Source organism: Dipodomys spectabilis, unplaced genomic scaffold, assembly GCF_019054845.1.
Source record: "Dipodomys spectabilis isolate Male_0828 unplaced genomic scaffold, ASM1905484v1 ptg000009l, whole genome shotgun sequence".
Classification (NCBI taxonomy): Eukaryota; Metazoa; Chordata; class Mammalia; order Rodentia; family Heteromyidae; genus Dipodomys; species Dipodomys spectabilis.
In genome coordinates this window covers 11,548,848-11,569,437 of record NW_024870686.1, presented here as the reverse complement: position 1 = coordinate 11,569,437, position 20,590 = coordinate 11,548,848, and the positions used below count along the sequence as shown (strand labels likewise).

Here is a 20,590-nt window from a genome sequence, read left to right as displayed (position 1 = left end):
TTTATTGGCCCATAATTACCACATGTGCAAAATCTAATGCATTTAATAAATAAGAATGTGAACTATATATATGCATACATACATATATAGATATGCATGTAGTATTAATATAGAGGTACATTAACTACTAGAGATCAGTAATAAAATGATGTTTAATATTTTCTTCATCTTGTAAGATTATGACTGTGCATTAGTTTTATTCAAATTTAATGTTTGTGTATTTTTTTCTTTTCTTTTGAAAAAAAACTCTCTAGGGCATATTGCCTTAAATCATTTTGGAAGGATAATTAGATTGTTTGGAGAACATATGCCCATTTGGAAACATGTAGCCACAGCTCAGTATGTTCCCCAAAAACCACTAAATAGTTTCCTTCAGGAAATAATTCATCATCACAAGATTGTTATATCAAATTGTATATATTACTAATGAACAGAAATAGACAATGTATGAGATTTGTTCAATAAATCTGTTATCTTCATAAGTAGAGTATGATTTAATTATCAAATTATTTTTGTTTAATATTATTAACTAATATTATAAAATATTTGTTATATAGCATTGAATTAAAAATTGTAATATATAGTATATATTTAAATAGATATATTAACTTTTATAATGCAATAACATTATATAAATATGTTTAGAATGCATTTGTATAAAAGTATATCACCTTATATATATTATCACTTCATATATTCAAATAACATATACTTGAAATTTATATTAATTCATACTTGTATAATTAAATTTAATATTAAATACTTATAATAAATTGTATAATATGTATTACATATTATGTCTAATATAACTTCCAATTATATGGAAAAGTAAAAACGGAGCATCACATTGTAGCTTTCCCAAAGCATAAATGTGAAATTTAATTTAAAAAAAAATGAAACCAAAAAGATCTGTGTTTGTGGATCAAATGGAAGAGTACTTGTCTGCCAAGTGTCAGGCTCATAGTTAATATATTAACTTGTCTAATATATTATATTGTACATATCCAGTATTCATTTTATAATAAAATTACCGTAATGGAAACAGAACCAAATTTGATAAAAAGTTCAACAAAAAGTAAGATTTTAAACCAGACATCAAAATTCATGGTAATGTAAAAATACACACGCATGCACACACACACACACACACACACACACACACACACACACACATGCACATTGTTTTTGTAAAAGTGAGGTGTAGAGGAATTACAGTTACATAAGTCAGGTAATACATATGTTCCTTTTTGAACAGTAGTACCTCTTCTCTGGCTCTCTCCAAGTTTTTCCCTCTCTGCCCATCCACAAGTTGTATAGTTCATTCTCAACATAGTTTAGCGAGTATCACAGCTGCATTTGTTCACCCTTTTCCCCATCCTTTCTGTCCCTGCATTACCCTCCCAAAGACATACAAACAATACAAAAAACAGAACACAAAAACAGCAACAAAGAAGAAAATACCCTGTTGTTTCCTTTTTTTTTTTGTCAGTCCTGGGGCTGAACTCTGGGCCTGGGCGCTGTCCCTCAGCTCTTCAGCTCAAGGCTAGCGCTCTACCATTTGAGCCATAGTGTCACTTCCGGCTTTTTTTTCTTTTTGCTTATGTGGTGCTGGGGAATCAAACCCAGGGCCTCATGCATGCAAGGCAAGCGCTCTACCACTGAGCCAACTTCCCAGCCCTCTTGTTTCCATTTCTTGGAGTTCAGTTAGATAAATATTATTTTGTATGACCATATGCAAATAGTTATTGAATCTTTGTGATCCTCTTCTAAGAATGTTCTTTGGTCTCACTGTGTGAATGTCCAGAGACCTATATAACTTATCATGTCTCAGTATATTTTTTGCCTTTTAGCATCCATTGTGTTTTTTACAACCCAGGTGTAGATACGTAGGCACATTCTAGTTACCAAAAATGAGGGAAGACATGTAGTCTGTTTGTTCAGGTCTGGCTTATTTTGCTTAATATAATTTTTCCCAGTCTTTCTATTTTCTTATAAATGGTATAATATCATTCTTTCTGGTGAAAAAGTATATGATTCCCTTGTGTATATATGCCACTTTTTATTGATCCATTTGTCCACTGAGGAGCATCTAGGTTGATTTCATATAAGGCTCATTTGTGGTCATTTGGGAAAATGCCCAGAGGTGGGATTGCTGATTCATAGGAGAGCTCTATGGTTAGTCTTTGGAGGAACCTCCATACTGCTTTCCAGAGTGGTTGAACAAGTTTACATTCCCACCAACAGTATAGTAGTGTTCCCTTTTGGCCACATCCCCTGGCATTTGTTATTGTTAGTTTTCTTGATAACGGTCATTCTAACTGGGGTGAGGTAGAATTTCAATCTTGTTTTAATTTACATTTCTTTTATGGCCAAAGTTGTTTAACATCTCTTCATGTGTCTATTGGCCATTCTTACTTTTTCTTCTGAGAAGTTACTCTTTAAGTCTTTTACCTATTTATTAATTGATCTGGTTTTTCCTATTACAAAGTTTTTTTTTTAAAGTTAGGTAAGCAAGCCAGGTGCTGGTGGCTATTGCCTATAATCCTACCTAGTCAGGAGACCGAGATCTGAGGATCCCAGATCAAAGGCAGCCCAGGCAAGAGAGTCTGTGAGACTTTTATCTCCCATTAACAACCAGAAAACCAGAAGTGGAGCTGTGGCTCAAAGTGGTATAGTGCTAGCTAGCCTTGAGCAAAAAGGGTCAGGAACAGTGCCCAGGCCCTGAGTTCAATCTCCATGACCAACAAAATTAAAAAAATAAATAAAGATAGATAAAGAATATATGAAGTCATATATTTTTAAAGGGGCAGAAATTAGTTGTCCAATGTCCTGTTCTACCTCAGTCAGGACTGAGTAAACTAAAATGAAATGTTGTGCTAGTTTGTGATTGGCCAAGGAAGATGGACCAACAATTTTTGTGTCCCATGGTTGGCATGACTGCTTCTCCTTTCACTTTTTATTGGTTTTCTCATCATTACCCAAATGACAAAGCTAACATGGTCCACATATTTTCTTCAGAAAAGGTGTTGAACATCATCTCATTGAACATCATCTCATTTCATCCTATTTCAGGGAGTAGGATACTATTATTTCAATCTACAGAATTTTCTCTACCTGGCCTAATCCCAACTCAATGTCTAGGAAGATTGATAGAAGCAGCAAGTCTAAATGAATTCTAAAGCAACCTAGGAAAGGGAGACTATGAGCTTCTCATTACTACCTTGTCACTTTTTTTGACCTTGTCACTTGTTTTAAGTTAGCATTCACCATGTTGCAATGGAAAGGAATGAAGCACGTGGAATGCAATCGTATGGGGTGGAATGAGGTAAACTTTTAACCCTGCAGATCATGACTTGGTTTATTCTTACTTAACTATACAGCTCAGTTCTTAAAGTGGGATATGAAGAATTGCATAGTTGATTCATCTCAAAGTATGATGAGAAAAGGAAATGGCAGTGAAGAGGAAATGAGATTTCAAGAAGTTGTGACAGAACACATGAATAACATGGAGGAGAAAATCCAACGTATTTTAGACACAGAAGCCAATCTCATAGATCAAGAATCCTTCCAAAATTTTAGTGTGCAGATTGTTCAAAGATTCAGTGGCTTTCTCCTCAAGCTAAGTGCCTTGGTTTCCTCAGTTCAGGAACATGGAAACACAATAGATGGACTCTCAAAGTCCTTATTAAGTTTGAATACCACCTTGCTTGATATGCAGCTCCACATAGACTCATTGAATAGCAAACTCCAAGAATCTACCTTGAAACAACAAGAGGTAAGATCATTTTGTAAAGGTAGGTCACATTCTGGAATTAAATTGCTCCTTATCTTGTCTCCTTGAAATCAAAATTTCAAATTTGGTTCATGTATTACCTTATTTACTCTATTAAAGCAATCAAACTAAAAGGTTTCAAGTGAATTTATCCAGTAGCTTTTCCAGACTCCCAACATATTCCATTGGATGTAAGCAATTTTAACATTCTAAATGTCATTAGAGTATCTTGATAGATTGTCCAAACCACTTGGAATTTTTAGATTATCATAGAATATCTGGAGAGGTAGACACCTTGTGGTAGTAAATTTTAAAATAGACTTAATATTTCCTTTTTTCCCTAGGGCTGGTATTAAGGTTGAACTCAGGGTAACATGTTCTCACTTGGTTTTGTTGCTCAAGGCTGGAGTTCTACTGCACTTCTACTTGAGCTGCACTCACACTTGTATATTTTTTCTGGTGGAGATAACAATCTTAGGGACTTTCAACTGGGGCTTGCTTTAAACCTCAATCCTCAGATCTTATTCAACCTTCTGAGTAGCTAAGATTACAAGCATGAGCCACTAGTGTCCAGCTTAGACTTAATATTTCTTCAGCACCAAAAGAATGTAAATATCAAATGGATGTCTTGCCAGATGGGTGGCTCACACTTGAAATCCTAGCTACAAAGGAGGCTGAGATCTGAGGATTGCAGTTCAAAGCCAGCCTGGTCAGGAAAGTTAACTACTAGAAATCCAGAAGTGTCACTGTGGCTACCAGTGTTAGAGCACTAGCCTTGAACTGAACAGCTCAGGGACAGCATTCTAGCCCAGAGTTCAAGCCCCGTGACCAACAACAACAGCACCAATAAAAGATGGATATCTTAAAAATTAAAATTTTGAATAATTTATTTTGCTACTCTGTATACCTATGCCTGCTAATAACTGTAAAGAATTAACTTTGAACAACGTATACACAACTTATGTTGTGAGCTCTTACTAAGATAATAATGTATTTTTATTATCAAACTAAGATTAAATATATACTGTTTACTACTTATCTGCAAGCTATATTCATTAATCATTGAGAAAAACAGCAACAAATAAAGCACTATCATAAATCAGGCCATTGAATGATTGGATATCATTTGCAGTTGTCAGTAACATTTCTTTGTAAAGAACCATATGGAAACTGTGCAGACAATATGATGTCTTACATCTCCTTAGATGAAGCCATTGTAGCACCAAGGTAAGTATTCAGATACAAAATGTAGAGAGATGACTAAAAGCTGCAAAAAGGTAAATATTTATTCACAAAAAGTCTAGGTTGAATTTCCCAATCTGACCTCTGCACTAAACTATTTTGTAATCAAACCTAGTTAAGATAAGTATTAATTTGTACTCATGTTTATTTTTAAATTATATTTCTCGTGGAGAAATTCCACTTCTATCTAAGTAATTCCACTTATTTGACTAAAATTTCATGTGAAAAATATGACGGTGTCATAAACTATCTAAGCCCCAAATTCATAATATGAAGCCTATTAAGCAATGCCAGAAATATTTATACAAAAATAGAACTGTGTATGTATGTGTTAGTACTGGGGTTTGTACCTGAGGACCTATCATATTGCTTGGATTTCTTGTTCAAAATGGTACTCTACCACTTGAGAAATGCCTGAAGTCCTAAGCCCTTTCTTAATGTAGTGATTTTTTAACCACTACAATTTAGAGAGCAAATATATTGATTCAGACAAAAGAACAACTAAATTATTGACTAGGAGTAGACGAGAATATGTGATATACTTGTAATTTATAAGATTCAGTCATTCAAAATTTTAATATTTTATGTTCACAACTCAGCACAACTTTTGAACACCAACATTGATACTTTGCTTCTTTCCCATGTCACTCCTGCCAAAATATGACTTACAGTATTTTGCCACATTATCCATAAGTATCTAAGCATAGCAAATATGATTGGGATGACAAGAACTCTGACTTGGGAGGAACAAAAAGAGGTACCAATAGAAACCCATCCATTGGGTGAACAATGGATAGAAGAACAATAGTAGCTTGACTTGGCAATGTGTGGAGTTCACCAGAAAATGCACCACGTATTTAGACCCAGTTAGAAGCCCTTTGGAAGGTAGTAGACATTCAGATCATATTTATTAGAAACAATTAAAATCTGATTATCAATGAGATGTTTTCAGTTTGAATAAACTATACTTATTATGTCTTGGGGAAGGCCTTTTTTTTTATAAAGGGAGTACAAGTGACTAATGAAGTTTGAAAGGCTGTGTTTCTTAGACATTAATTACTTGTCACGATTTAGAAATTGTCACTGCCATGTATACATGTGTGGATATGTGCATAAAATCATGTTTTCATCTCCAGTGCTTTGGTAATTATATTGATCTTAGAATTTCCCACTCCTCTGGTAGGAGAGATTGAACACAGGGTTTTATACATGTTAGACGAGTGTTTGTCCACTGAATGATACCCCATAAGTCCTCCTGATCACTGAATCCTTAGCTCATTAAGTGCTTAAATACATGACATGAATGGCAAAATCAGCAAATGTTGTTTGAGTAATACCAGAACACTACTCATTAAGGACAGAGCAGCCATTAGTTTGAATGAAAAGGGATGTAATACTTCATTCTAATTATACTTTTTTTTTCTTTTTTTAAATTCTAATTATACTTTTATGATTCTTTCAAGAATTATAAAATTGCAAAAATTAAATGCCTGTTTCTGGCAAGGCTAGTGTTAGTGAAATCTGGGGAGTGTGAATAGATATTACATAGGATTAAAAAAATTAAATGTATGACTCTCTTTCCAATACAAGTACAAGTTGGCAGATAAGAAGCTCACATGAGGTTTTCAAGATGAAAATGCAGAGGTGACTCAGCTCTCCACTCTAGATTTGAAACACATAGGTGTTTCCAGATTTCTAGGTAGCAAAATCACTTGCTAGTCTAAACTTCTCCTCTGTAGATACATGGATCTGAACGATTTTTATCCACTTAAATGTAAATTGGGCTTTATGTTACCACTGAGTCAGTATCTCATACCTAGAAACCTAGCTACTCAAGAGGCTGTGTTCTGAGGATCTCAGTTTGAAGCCAGCCCAGACAGAAAAGCTCCCATGATACTTACATTCAATTAACCACTCAAAAACTGGAAGTGGAGCTGTGGCTCAGTGATAGAAAGCTGGTCTTGAGCAAACGATCTCAGAGGCCGCAGAAAGGCCCTGAATTCAAGCCTCATGACTGACCAAAAAAAAAAGTATGTTACCATTGAAAAGCGAATCTGTTTTTATTATTTTTAAGAAACTCCACAAGGGAGGTGTCATTCAACAAAGCAGTGTATGAATACATCTTGATCTGTATCACGCCCTTAACAATCTCATCCTCCTTTGTCCCACCCCTTTCTCTTACAGTTTTTAATGTTGTGGTATGTACAATGAATTCTTGACTGCATTCTTTATTTGTGTATGTGCATTTTTTATTGTAAAAATGTTGTACAGAGGGGTAACAGTTACATGAGCAAGGTAATGAGTACATTTCCCATTGAGCATTGTTGCCTCCTCCTTTGATCTCCCCCTACCATCTCTCACCTCCACAACTACCCACCCCCTCCCGCTCCCCCCCAAGTTGTAAAGTTAATTTTCAGCATGGTGTTTTGTACATCTCCACACAGAGCTCCCCTATAACCCAGCAATCCCACTTTTGGGCATTTACCCAAATGATAACAAACAAGGCCATACTAAAGCTACCAGCACAACTATGTTTATCACAGCATTATCTTACCATAGCTAAGATATGGAACCAACCCAGATGCCCCTCATAGATTAATGGATCAAGAAAATGTGATGTATATGTATACACACACACACACACACACACACACACAAACACACACAATGGAATTCTATGCCTCCATCAAAAAGAATGACATCGCCCCATTTGTTAGGAAATAGACTTGACTGCATTCTTGTCTGTACCTCTCCCCTTGGACTCACTGTCTCCTTTCAAGTACCCATTTCTTGGTGCTTTAATCCAGACCCAGAGAAACAAAGACTGCATGATTTCTCTCAGTGATAGAATGTTCCCATAAGTCTATAAATAAATACTCTGGGTTGTAAGCTAGCAGCTCTAAAGGTTTTATACCCTACCTTAATCCTCTCAGCTTAATTTTTTTTTTTTAGTTCAGACCAAGAAAGTATAATTTCCTCTTACCCGGATTAAAGAATAATGAATACCAGTTGATTTCTATGTGCAGATAGGCAATGATAATCCCTAAGCAGTTAAACAGAAATATTTATGAAACAAAATCATGCCATGAAGACGGAGGTGACATAAAAACAGAACAGAAAGAAATAAAACATTTCCAGAGTAGACAACAAGGCTTAGTGCCTCAAACATAGAAAATACAAACACACAAAGAGAAATTAGGTAAACAAAGGGAAAACTAATCAAGAACAATATTAATGGTCAGAAATTTGATGACTAAATATTTTAACTTACCTTATAATATGAATGGCTAATTAAGTCAAGATGATTTATCATGTTTCCGGTCTTGTTCTGTAAACTCAAATATGCTGAGATGGCCTATTATTTGAGGGCCCACAGTAGGCACTCGACAAAGAGAGAGGAAATAATGTGCATATATATTTGGAGGTCAGTGTGGTAGTGCTGAAAAATATTTCAATTGTTTAGTCTCTTAAATAAAATCCATTCTTTTTTCTGGAAGCTGTCAAATAGAAGTAAGCACTCCACTGGTATATGCAAAGTGGTGTTTTGTTGCAGCATTGTTTAAAGCTGTAAGAAAAGTACAGCTTAAATATGAAATCTGAAAATATTCAGCAATTCAATGCCACTAAATTATTAAAAATAAGTCAATCTTTAATTATTTAACAGTAAATATTTAATAGTAAATACTGTCACTATATTGTACAATAAAAGTTAAAAGCATAGTTCAGAATATTGTATATTCTTCACTTGTTTATACCCTCATAAATATCCAGGCATGTGCTTTCACATATGCATGTGCATGGATTTCTAACCCAAAACAAAGAAGCCCCAACTACAAAGTTTCAAAGCAGAATATTATCAATTCACTATGCTACAATTTTATTGACTATCAGAATCAAGCTTTACTGTTTATTATTGAGAATTCTGACATTTAACTTTGCCTATTGCTATAAAACAATGTCATATTAAAGCTAGCATTTTCGTAGACCTGGAGGTTGCTACAGTAAATACACTGTAAGGAAACTTCACCTCAGATAAATTAACACCTTGAGAAGTCTTTAATTTTATCTTAGCATCTGTATATTTGGGGATATACAGATGAATGAAGATATCTATCCAGTTGATTGTTTGGCTAGGGAGGGTATGTGACAATTTAGCCATTTACTAAAAAAGGGTTTTCTAATATCCATATTTTTACTCTGTAATATTCCTATAGTATCATGTGTTTTTAAAAATGTAATTTCCAAGACTTCTTGAAATCATACATTTCCTAACCATGCATGTCATATTTGGGGCTGTGTTGCAGGAAATCCGTAAGTTAGAAGAGCACGTATACAATGCATCAGCAGAAATTGAGTCTGTGAAAGAAGAACAAGTGCATGTGGAACAGGAAATTAAAAGAGAAGTGAAAGTACTGAACAACATCACTAATGACCTCAGACTGAAAGACTGGGAACATTCGCAGACACTGAAAAATATCACTTTGATTCAAGGTAAACTCTCCTTCCAGAAAGACATGTCAAGATGTGCTGACACATTGCAGATATTTGGCATTTTAAATTCCATGTTTGGCTATACAATTTTTGAGTATATTGCCTTCAACCTTCTGAAATCCTTTGTTTTAGGTTTGTCATATAAAGACTATCTTTTTGTTTGTTCAGTTGTTTGTGTAATATAACATTGAATGACTTTTCAGGATATTTCTTTCTACTATCTTATTTTGGTGCTGTTTTTTTTCCTGTTTTGTCCCCCCAGGTTTTTTTTTCATTTGTTTTGATTTTTTTTAGACTTCTGGATTGATTGAAATTTTTATTGAATGTTTTTGTTCATTAAAGTTACCAAAAATAGTTTGGTTGTTTTCAATGTATTTCTATTTTCTTCTGTTTTTCTTTATTTCTCTTAAAATTGATTTTAATCTATTCTAAGGTTGATTGACAGCTTAATAGATTACTTACCTTAATAGATAACATACCTTATATGAAGCCTCATGCTTGGTTTGGTTATATTTATGAAGTCAGTTCATTGCTATATTGTGAGAATTTTAAACCAATAATTTAGTCAATACTATCATTCTTACTTTTACAAATGATATTTACTCAGAGTTGCTCAGGAGGTAATTTATTGTTGCTTCTAAATTTATCTCAATTTAATCTGGGATCATCTTCCATTTGCTTAGAATCCATCTTTGGAAAATTCATCTAGTGAGACATTTTGATTTTCTTTTCTGTGTGTGATCCTTGATTGTTTAATTGTTTTACTCTATATACATTTCTAAGACATCAGGTCTTTCTGTGTCTGTCTGTTTCTCTGTCTCTCTCTCTCTGGTTATTTCTGAATAGACTTGTTCCTTTGTACCCTTAGAATATTGTTTATAGGATGTTCATGACTACTAAAATCTATGGATGCCTAGGTCCCTTATATAAAGTCCTGTGTTATTTGCATATAATCTACATATATAGCCTATAAGCTTTGAATAATTTTTAGATTATTCATGATAACTGTTACAATGTAGATGTCATATAACAGTTGCTATACTGTATTGACTAGGGACTAATGACAAAAAAGGGCTCTTGCTCTGTACAAATGTAGTTCCCCTGCCTCTGAGCACCAGGGATGGATACCAGGGAGTTGCTGTGCTAGGCAAATGCTCTAAGCTACCACGCAGATTTTATTTTGTTATTGTTGTTTTGTTTGCTTTTTATGTAAGTGGTTGATTAAATTCAATGCAGTACCCGGGGTTTTAGAGGGCAAGAATTTATTTTTCTAGCATCTGGCTTTCCTTGCAGATTCTCTGCTGTTTGAGCTTCACCCCCAGCTCTTTTGGGCTTTAGTTATTTTTCAGATAGGTTGTTTTGTTTATATCCTGGCTGTCCCTGGACAGCCTAATCCCCGATTCTCCTTTTTTTTCTGCTACTATTCAGATAAATTTACCTTTGTAAGTAAGAACGTTTCTCTCTTTTACCGTTCAGTATTTTTTCTGTTTTTCAATTCCACAAAATGAACTCCTTGCTGCCTAAACTTAGTAGGTCCATTTCCAACTCTCTCTTTCACTCCATGGCTGACTCTCCTTATCATGTCCCACCCAGAAATTGTGGAAGACACTCTCTGAGCTCTTTAACCTAGAATTTTTTATGTTCAGATTCCTAGAATAACTTCTGTGCCAAAAATTGACCCTCTCTCAAGATAGTGCCTGGCTATAACACTCAGAGATAAGTATGGGCAATGCAGTGAATTATGAGTCATGCTAAAGTGTCACTGTCAGATAAAATCCTTGGATTAGATTTTAGGTATGGTAGCACTGTGGCTTTTTTTTTTTGTTTGCTTTGTGGTTGTAGCTTCAGTTTCCATTCTATGAAGTCCTCAGCAAAATAATACATTGCTGTCTTCTTTGTCCCGTGTACCTCCTTGGTGGTTCATTGTTGCTGCTTTTCTTTATTTGTTTGCTGTAGCTGCCCTTTCACCACTTTCTCAACTCTCAATGTTCTTTCCCTCTTTATCTTCTCACACTATACTCTTCCCTTTGTTCCCCTGATTCTTGTCAATCATTGAGTCACAGAGAGAAAGCTTGCAATCTTCTGTCCTACCTCAGAATCCCTTCACCTCTCTGCCAGACACCTGCAGGCAGGGCCAGTTCCAACAATAAAGCATTTGTTTGTCTAAAGTACATGAATTTTTGTTTCTTTTCAGGGCATCACAAATATAAGGCCTTGGTAATAAATTTTTTGACATCCTGTCTAACTTAATAAAGCAATACCAGCTCAATATGTACATAATACTAGTGTGGTTTTGTGCCATTGTGATATCTTTTCACTCCCCTCTAGGTTCTTAGAACCTAGGAAAGCATTATCCATATACAGATATTTAAGACATATTTGAGAAGTTTAATTTAAGGCTTTCATCCTTATCAGTAGAAGGCATTACAGCATCTCAATTGCAGAGTGTTCTTTAGGAAGATAAAGTCTTACTTATTTTCTGTTATTGCACAACAGAAAGAAACTTTGGTCTTTGATATCACTGTCTTGATAAATGACAAATCTATGTAATCTATGCTAATCATCAGTAATTGTAATTTTTTAAAGGTCCTCCAGGACCCCCAGGGGAAAAAGGAGACAGAGGACCCATTGGACTAACTGGTCTACCAGGCATTCCAGGTCGGATAGGTATGGTAATAATAACTACTTAATCTTAGTCAATGAGGGTATATAAATATGCAGTCCTGCATGTATACAAATGAAAATAGCTATTTCATTTGCTCTTGTATTCTCTGTGATTGTATGAACATGTATGGGCATGTTTGAGGAGCTATTAAGCAGTCTAATTATGCATAATTTTGTAATCATAGAAATTCCTGAAACAATTCTTGATTTTCAAAGAAAATTAAATGTTTTTGTCATAGTTACTTTGTGGAATTACAATACTAAGGGGTGTCATTTTACCATAGACTACAAAAGTATGTAATGAGCCACATGAACACCACCTTAACATTGAATACATTTTAAAATCTTTTTATTTTCAGATATAAAATGAAATAATGTGTGCTGAGGAATATTGGAATATATTTCTTATGTAGTCCTTGAATATATCTTCTAAAACTCAAAAAATCTGAAAAAAATATTTTAAAATATTTTACCTTTACTGTCAGCTACTTTCTGTATTTTTAGAGAAAATTTGATTCAACTTATTTGTTTCTGTATATGCTTTCATCTTGAAAACAATGTTTTTAAAAGAAGATGATAGAAGAACAGAAGAGAAAATCATGAACTCTCTTTTCTTACAAAACATTAAAATGAGCAATAATATGTCATGTTTGAGTAGAAATAAAACACCTTGCATATTTTTCAAAGTAGGAAATATATTGCATAGTTTCATTATAACTACAATTGTTTGTGCAGCCAAAACATATCTTGTATGTCATTTTATTAAGAAAAACCCTTCTTTCTTTATATAAAAATGTTCTTTTTGATCAATATATTGACCAGTTGAGGTTACATGAAAAAAGAAAAAATTTTAATGTTGTTATTATAAAGGTGATTTGCAGAGGGGTTACTATTATGTTAGTCAGGTAAAGAGTTCATTTCTTTTTGGGCAGTGTCACCCCCTCCCTTACTCTCTGCCTCTCTTTCCTTCCCATCCCCACTCACAAGTTTTGTTGTTCATTTTCAACATATAGAAAAAGAAATTTTGAAAATTGAAAACAGAAAGCCAGGCACTGGTGCCTCACAAGTGTAATCCTAGCTACTCAAGAGGCTGAGATTTGAGGATTGTGCTTCAAAGCCAGCCTGGTTAGAAAAGTCTTTGTGAGACTCTTATTTCCAATTAACCACTTAAACAGAAGTGGCACTGTAGCTCAAAGAGGTAGAGTGCTAGCCTTTAGCAAAAGAACTCAGGGACAGTGTGCAGGCTCTGAGTTCAAGCCCAATAACCAAAACAAAAAATTTTTAATTAAAAAAGGCACCTATATGACCCTCATATCATCATTCCTAAAACGAACGTATGTATGTGTATGTTCATATATATATGTTAACATATATACATGTGTAGATATGTATATGTTTTATATATGTATAAATCAAGATTTATATCTAAACAAACATACACATATGTATGTATATAGAATTACATATATGTTATACACATATATATATAGAGAGAGAGAGACAAACAGAATTACAATGAATTCTGTACAAAACAGATTCGCCAAACACTTTATTCAAGAAGTAGGATTTGTTTAAAGATAATCTGTTTTATTGTTATTGTAGAGGTGATGTACAGAGGGAATATATATATATATATATATATATATGTATATATATATATATAGAGAGAGAGAGAGAGGGAGAAGAGTGAGAGGGGAAGAAAGAGTGTGTGTGTGTGTGTGTGTGTGTGTGTGTGTGTGTGTGTGCAGGTGGTTGTTTGATATTAATGTGCCTTTGGGAAGTGATGTCAGATGAGAATTTTTATTAAGAAAAACCCTTCTACTTGACTATGGTTCAATAGATCTTAATAATGCTGTGTTGATGCCATAAGTGGGAGGAGTAACCAAGATTATAATAGCTGTCAGAGCTACTACTGTTAAGACTCTGTCTGTTCCTCCATTATGAATTGCATTTGTCAAAAGTTTATACCTCAACTAGAGAAGTTTAGTCTGGCTATATTTGCTGTGCACATACTCTCTTGGGTAGCTGATCTTGCAGCTCTTCTTGAACTACTGATATATGAGGTACGAAGAAGGGTTTAAAATGTTTCAGCTTTTGTTAATGCCTTAACAACACATTTTCAAAGTTTCTTTTTGCCAGGTCTTAGTAGGATGCTATTGGTATTGTTTATCTGCACAAATAGGTATTGTCCAGTCACCTCATAAAATGAGTGAGCAAGCTAGTAAGTGATTTGCTGGAGAGAGAATACAAATCCTTCAAGTATCTATCAGCTTGCCATTGGTTTGGTGAAAAACATTCAAAATTCTAAGCCTCCTCTCCTAATGGGTTCTTTCCTAGTTAATTTCATATTCAGTTTGTCTGTCATATTGCTGGATTCCCTTATTACTGAAGCCAGGAAATAAGGAGTATGCAATGGTCAGTTTCAAATAATTCTACTTTGTGATTTTAGCCAGTTCATTAATTTTCCACCTACATATGAAGACATAGATGAACCTTATGCATGTGATTTTTATCTCCGCAGTACTCTAGTCCTTCTACTTGTAAAATGGAAGATTTGTAGCACTAAATCCTTGATCCTTGCTACAGATTACCGTAGATATTTAGCTAGTTGCTACCTGAAAGGCCCAGAGAATCTAGTCTCTTAAAATAAAATTTTGCAGAGGTGCTATATTCAGTGGTCATTTTTCAAGCATAATTAAACCATCAATTACATGATACTACTAACCAGGATGAATTTGCTTAAACTTTCCCCATAATAGTCTATTGATTTATTTCTGAATGTATCTCACAGGATTTATTTGTGAATTTCCTCATTCGCCTATGGAAAATGTAACTCACACACACTTTCTGAGTAGCATTGTAATGTCCCCAACCAACCATTATCAGAATGGCTTTGGCTTCTCCACTACTCTAAAACAGATCCAAATACCTTCTCTTTTCCAGTCCTCATTTGTTCTGAAGTCATACAATATTGTTTTTATATTCACTTTCAGTGATGACTGTACAGCTATGAAGTAGAGAAAAATGGTTTAAATATAAGTATAAATAAGTTTAATATAAGTATAAACCCTATATATATATATATATATATGTATACGTAATGTATACCTATAAGTAAACTTGTGAGTGTGTGTTGTGCCTATCTGCACTCATATTTAAATGGTTTAGAATTACATTGGATTCTGTACAAAACAGATTCACCACTTTATTCAAGAACTAGGATTCTAATTGTTTAAAGTAAATTTACTTTATTGTTATTATAGAGTGGTGTACAGTGGGAATACAGTCAGGTACATTTCCTTTCATACGGTGTTTTCTGTTCCCTCATTATCTTGTAGTGCCTTCCTCCTGTCTCTGCCCATGGTTTGGATAGTTCAATTTCATCAATGTCCAGTGAGCTCTTATGCTGAAGCTTTTCACCCCTTTCCCTTAAGTTCTGTATCTCCCCTCCCTCCTGATGATATAAATCTGAATACACCACATAAAGAAGCCAGAATCATAATTTTTTTGTTTTCATATATTGGAGTCTGTTTCTTTATGTATATTATTTTATGTAAATATGAAGAGCGTACTTAGGCACCTATGTGTTTCTCAGTATCCATTTTTGGTCTTACTGTGTATGAGTATTTATTATCCTGTATCATTTGTCATATTCCAGTGCATTTTAGATGTAATTTCCGCATAGAAGAGAGAACATGCACCATTTGTCTCTCTAAGGATGGCTTACCTCACATAACATGATTTGTTCTAGTTCCATCCATTTCCCTGCAAATTGCATTATTTTATTTTTTCTAATGGCTATTTAAAATTCCATTGTGCATAGGTACCACATATTTTGGATCCACTCATCTATTGTGGGGTATCTGGGCTGTTTCCAGATCTTGGCTACTGTGAATAGTGTGGCAATGAACATGGATGTGCAGGTGTATTTATCATTTCCTGGCTCATGGCATTCAGGGTAGACACCCAGGAGTGGTACGGCTGGATTATAGAGAAGGTCTATGTTTAGTTTTTTGAAGAACCTCCACACTGCTTTCCAGAGTGGTACTAGTATACATTCCCACCAGTAGTGCAGTAAGGTTCCTTTTTCCACACATCCCCACCATCATTTGTTAGAATTCACAATGCTGGCAAGTCCTACTGGGGTGAGATGGAATCTCAGAGTTGTTTTGATTTGTATTTCCTTTATGTCTAGGGATGATGAGCACTTCTTCAAGTGTTTCTTTGCCATTCTTACTTCTTCCCTTAACTCCTTTAGCTCTCTTGCCAATTTAGTGATTGGCTTATTAGGTTTGGGAGGGGTTAGTTTCTTGAGGTTGTATATATTGGATATTAGGCCTTTGTCTCATATATTGCTGGTAAAGATCTTTTCTCAGTTGGTTTGCTGTCTTTCTAGTTTAGTGACTGTCTCCTTAGCTGCACAGAAACTTTAAATTTTGATGTAGAGCCACTTGTCAAGTCCTTCTCCTATCTGTTTTGCTCTAGGTACTCTATTCAAGAAGTTTCTACCTATACCGATAAATTCTAATATTTCTCCTACTCTCTCTTGCAGTCATTTCAGTTTTGGGTCTCACATTTGAGGTCTTTGATCCACTTTGAATTGGTATTAGGATATGGTGGCAAACAGGAATCCATTTTTAGTTTTCTGCCTATGGATGGCCAGTTTTAGGACTCTAATTTTTAAGTAAATACACATAATTTTTGTTGTGTTGTGCTTTCCTAAGGGAAATATTAAAGGAAATTTTAGATTCTTAAAAGAATTCCTAAAATTATTAAAATATTAAAAATTCTTAAAAATCTTAAGTTTTTAGCAAATTATCTTGTTAGCCATTACGAAGTCTACCATTTGAAATTTCCTAGCTGATTATACAACATTAACACTCCAAGGTTGATCTTTCTCATGTGTTTCTAATATTCCCACATTATGTTATTTATTGAATACCTACAATGTAACAAAATACTAATGTTTATTCTTATTATTCATATTATTTTTTAGTAGCATTATCCTCCATTTGGAGACTCACTTTATGTTAATTCCATAGATGCAATGTAAAAAATGGATTGTAACAAACTTTTGTTTTCTTTATTGATCATGTAGGTCCTCCAGGTCAAAAAGGTGATCGTGGAGCAACTGGCTTTCCTGGAAGTAAAGGATTCCCAGGACAAGTAGGAAAGACAGGGAGGACAGGTATTATAACACTGTGTATTTTGCTAACGAATACACAAATAAATGTCGGATCATAGGATTATATTCAAAGTTAAAAATTACTTTTATTCAAAGTCATTATCATATGGATAGTAGTACATATAGTTTATTTTGTTATCTGAAGCACTTTGAAATTGAGTTCTGTCCACACACACACACAGAAAGAGAATAAAACAGTTACATGGAAATGTCATTGCTTGTTCACACGGTAAATGTATATTTAGCTTTATAAATTATCTTTCAAATTGACACTACTTTTTTGCATTTCAACAAGCAATGAGTGGGAATTCCATATTGTAGCCCATGCTCACTGGCTTTGGTGTTATCCATGTTTTGAACTGTACATGCTTCAAGAAATGCAGTTCAGTAGTGCTGATAATATCAGGGTAGATGATCAGCATTGATATCAATTACCTCAATGAAAAATTGGCTAGCCACTTTCTACAGCCTGCAATTAGTCTTTGAACTGCAGATATGACTACTTGGAGTGAGTGGTGTATTTATTTTATTTTATTTTATTTTTTTAGTATTTTATGTATTTTTTTTTTATTGTGAAAATACCGTACAGAGGGGTTACAATTACATGGGCAAGGTAATGAGTAGATTTCTTATCAAGCATTGTAGCCTCCTCCTTTGTTTCCCCTTCCCATCCCTTCCCATTCCCTCCCCCCCCCCCCCCCCCCCCCCCCCCCCCCCGCCAAAGTTGTAAAGTTCGTTTTCAACAAAACAACTTGTGCATCTCATTGTTGCAATGGGTCCACCTGTATCCCTATTTAAACAATTTGTTTTTTCCCTTCCCCTCCACAAAGTACACCCAAAGAAACATAGGTCCCATGGTTTCCCTTATTTGCAATAACTAGTATATGTCTGAGACAAGCAGAAATGGTCAGATAAGTTGATGTTAGGCTAAATGAACCCCAACATAAGGATTCAAATGTTTTTTTTCTTTCTTGTGATGGTTTCTAACATATTTATAAGATGATTTCTTTGTTGCTTTGTATGTCCCTCCCTCACGCTATAACCCTGCTTCACTGTATTTGCATGGTGTATTTATACACCCCAAACCTCTAAAGCATCTAGCTTTCATCAGACACTTAAGCAACATGTGGGAAAATATTTGTTTGGTAATTTTCCTGAAATTATCTATATGTCTTAGTTTCCTACATAACCAATTTGAGTTCAATAGACAAATATGTTTAAAACTTTACATTTGACAGAATTCCAAATCTACTTGCAGATTCCAAGATAGTTCAATGTAGTTCTGGGAAGAAAGAATAAATAATTTTTTATTTGTCTTCTAAGCTTAACATAAAAATTGGTGTAGTAGTTTATGGTCAATCTCAAATATAGGTGATAAGTTAATATTCCTAGAAAATATAAATTTTTTTGTTTTGGACTTTTATACTTATAGTAATGTAATCTATCATGAAATTAACACCACATAATAAGCCAGGTGACTTGAATATTTCTGTTCTCAACAATCTATAACATGATTGTGTAAAAACAGATTCACAGTATTGGTGACTTTCACTCTGACTTCCTGCAATGGGAGCAGGAAATCTCCCTCTCTCTTTCTCCTTCTCCTTTCCACTCCTCCTAGCTTTCATCTTTCCCTCTCCCTCTTCTCCTACTCCTACCCCTCCTTCATTCTTCCCTCTATCACTTTCTTCTTTATTCTGTTTTATTAAAATAAATGCTTACTGAAAGCTAGAAAAGCAAAAGGCTTCCAAGGATTACACGCAATATCTTTCCTTAAGCTATATATTATCTCTGTAGCAACTAAAATAATCACTTCCACTTTGGCTTAATTTCATCCATCCTATTTGTTTTTAATGTATAAGTCTTTTCCTTTTGAACAACCTGAAAATATGGTACTCAGCCTACTTCATAAAAGCATACAACTAAAATAATAAGGAAGTTTTTGAGTACTTTGCAATATTTAGTAATAGCTTTTTTTTCAAATTTACTTGTACCTGAATTCACTCCATCACAGTTTAAAAGTGAATGTAATGGTATAAAATATAATCATATTATATAAAGCAATATGAGAATTAGAAAATTTCACCATGTTGTTCTGATAATGATTGGACCTCAGCTAAATCTTCAAAACAAAACTTCAGTTGAGAGTAAGTTATACTTTTTTAAATGCTTTAGGTCTCATGCTACTTACAACACACTATATGACATTTTTGGAAATTTGAAGCTGGGCACAGGTGGCTCATACCTATACCCCTAGCAACTCAGAAGATATGAGATATGAGAATCTCAGTTCAAGCCAGATCTGAGGACTTTTATCTCAATAGATCAAACAAATCTGAGAGACTCCAGTTAACCAGAAAAATTCTGGAAGTGGAGTTGAGGCTCAAGTACTAGAGCTAAGGCTCTAAGGCTAAAGCCTCCAGGGAGAAACCTAAGTCAGAATGAATTCAAGCTACACACACACACACACACACACACACACACACGCATACACACACTCCATTTCTAACTAAACTGTGAGAGATAGAGAAATAATATAAGTGGAGCTATAGTCTCTTATGAATACACGCTGTAATAATGTGGCAATTAATTTTCAAATAATCTCTACAGTGAGAGGTGTTTTATTATTACACAGAAAAATAAACTTTGATTGAAAAGGTTTACAAGTATCCATACATAACTAGTAAGTATCAGAACAGATCAATTCAAGACAGGATTTTAAATCATCAGTATTATTTCAAAGACTGAATTTGAAAAATGATATTTTCTGATGGAGTTTGGATGAAAAAGAGTTTCCCAACTTTGTAAGGGAAATTAAAAACTACAATAACTTTGACACAGAAAACACTAAAACCAGTCCTACAATTATACTAAGAACTTAATTACTTGCAAGACAGCAATTTCTCTTAGAGGAAGAATTAATAATCAAGAGCAGTACTACTTTCATGAGATGAAATTGTCACCATTAATGTGTCTTACTGGACATAGGCCTGGAAATTCAGGCTTAAAATTACAGCAATCAGGCACTCAGAAAACAGAGATAGAAGGTTCCTGAGTTAAAGCTGGTAAGTCACTGTCTCAAAAACAATGTAACATTGATTGCTGGAGCTAAAGAATTATTTCCTGGATATCCCCTTTAAAAATGGAGAGAGGGTGGGGGGAGGGAAGAGAAGTAGAGAGAGGAGGGAAGGAAAGAAAAGGATAGGAAAGGGGAGGGGAGTGGAGGGAAGGGGAGG

At 34.4% G+C, this 20,590-nt stretch overlaps 1 protein-coding gene across 4 annotated transcripts in view; it reads left to right on the top strand.

Annotated features, from left to right (window-relative positions):
* Positions 1-20,590, top strand: part of Msr1 (macrophage scavenger receptor 1) — a 66,397-nt gene that overhangs the window by 12,262 nt on the left and 33,545 nt on the right. For all 4 annotated transcript variants that reach the window (XM_042701645.1, XM_042701654.1, XM_042701665.1 and 1 more), the window contains exons 4-7: positions 3,381-3,775; positions 9,319-9,505; positions 12,092-12,172; positions 17,268-17,357. In XM_042701645.1, coding sequence (XP_042557579.1) covers positions 3,381-3,775; positions 9,319-9,505; positions 12,092-12,172; positions 17,268-17,357 — 753 coding nt within the window. The remainder of the gene's footprint in view (positions 1-3,380; positions 3,776-9,318; positions 9,506-12,091; positions 12,173-17,267; positions 17,358-20,590) is intronic.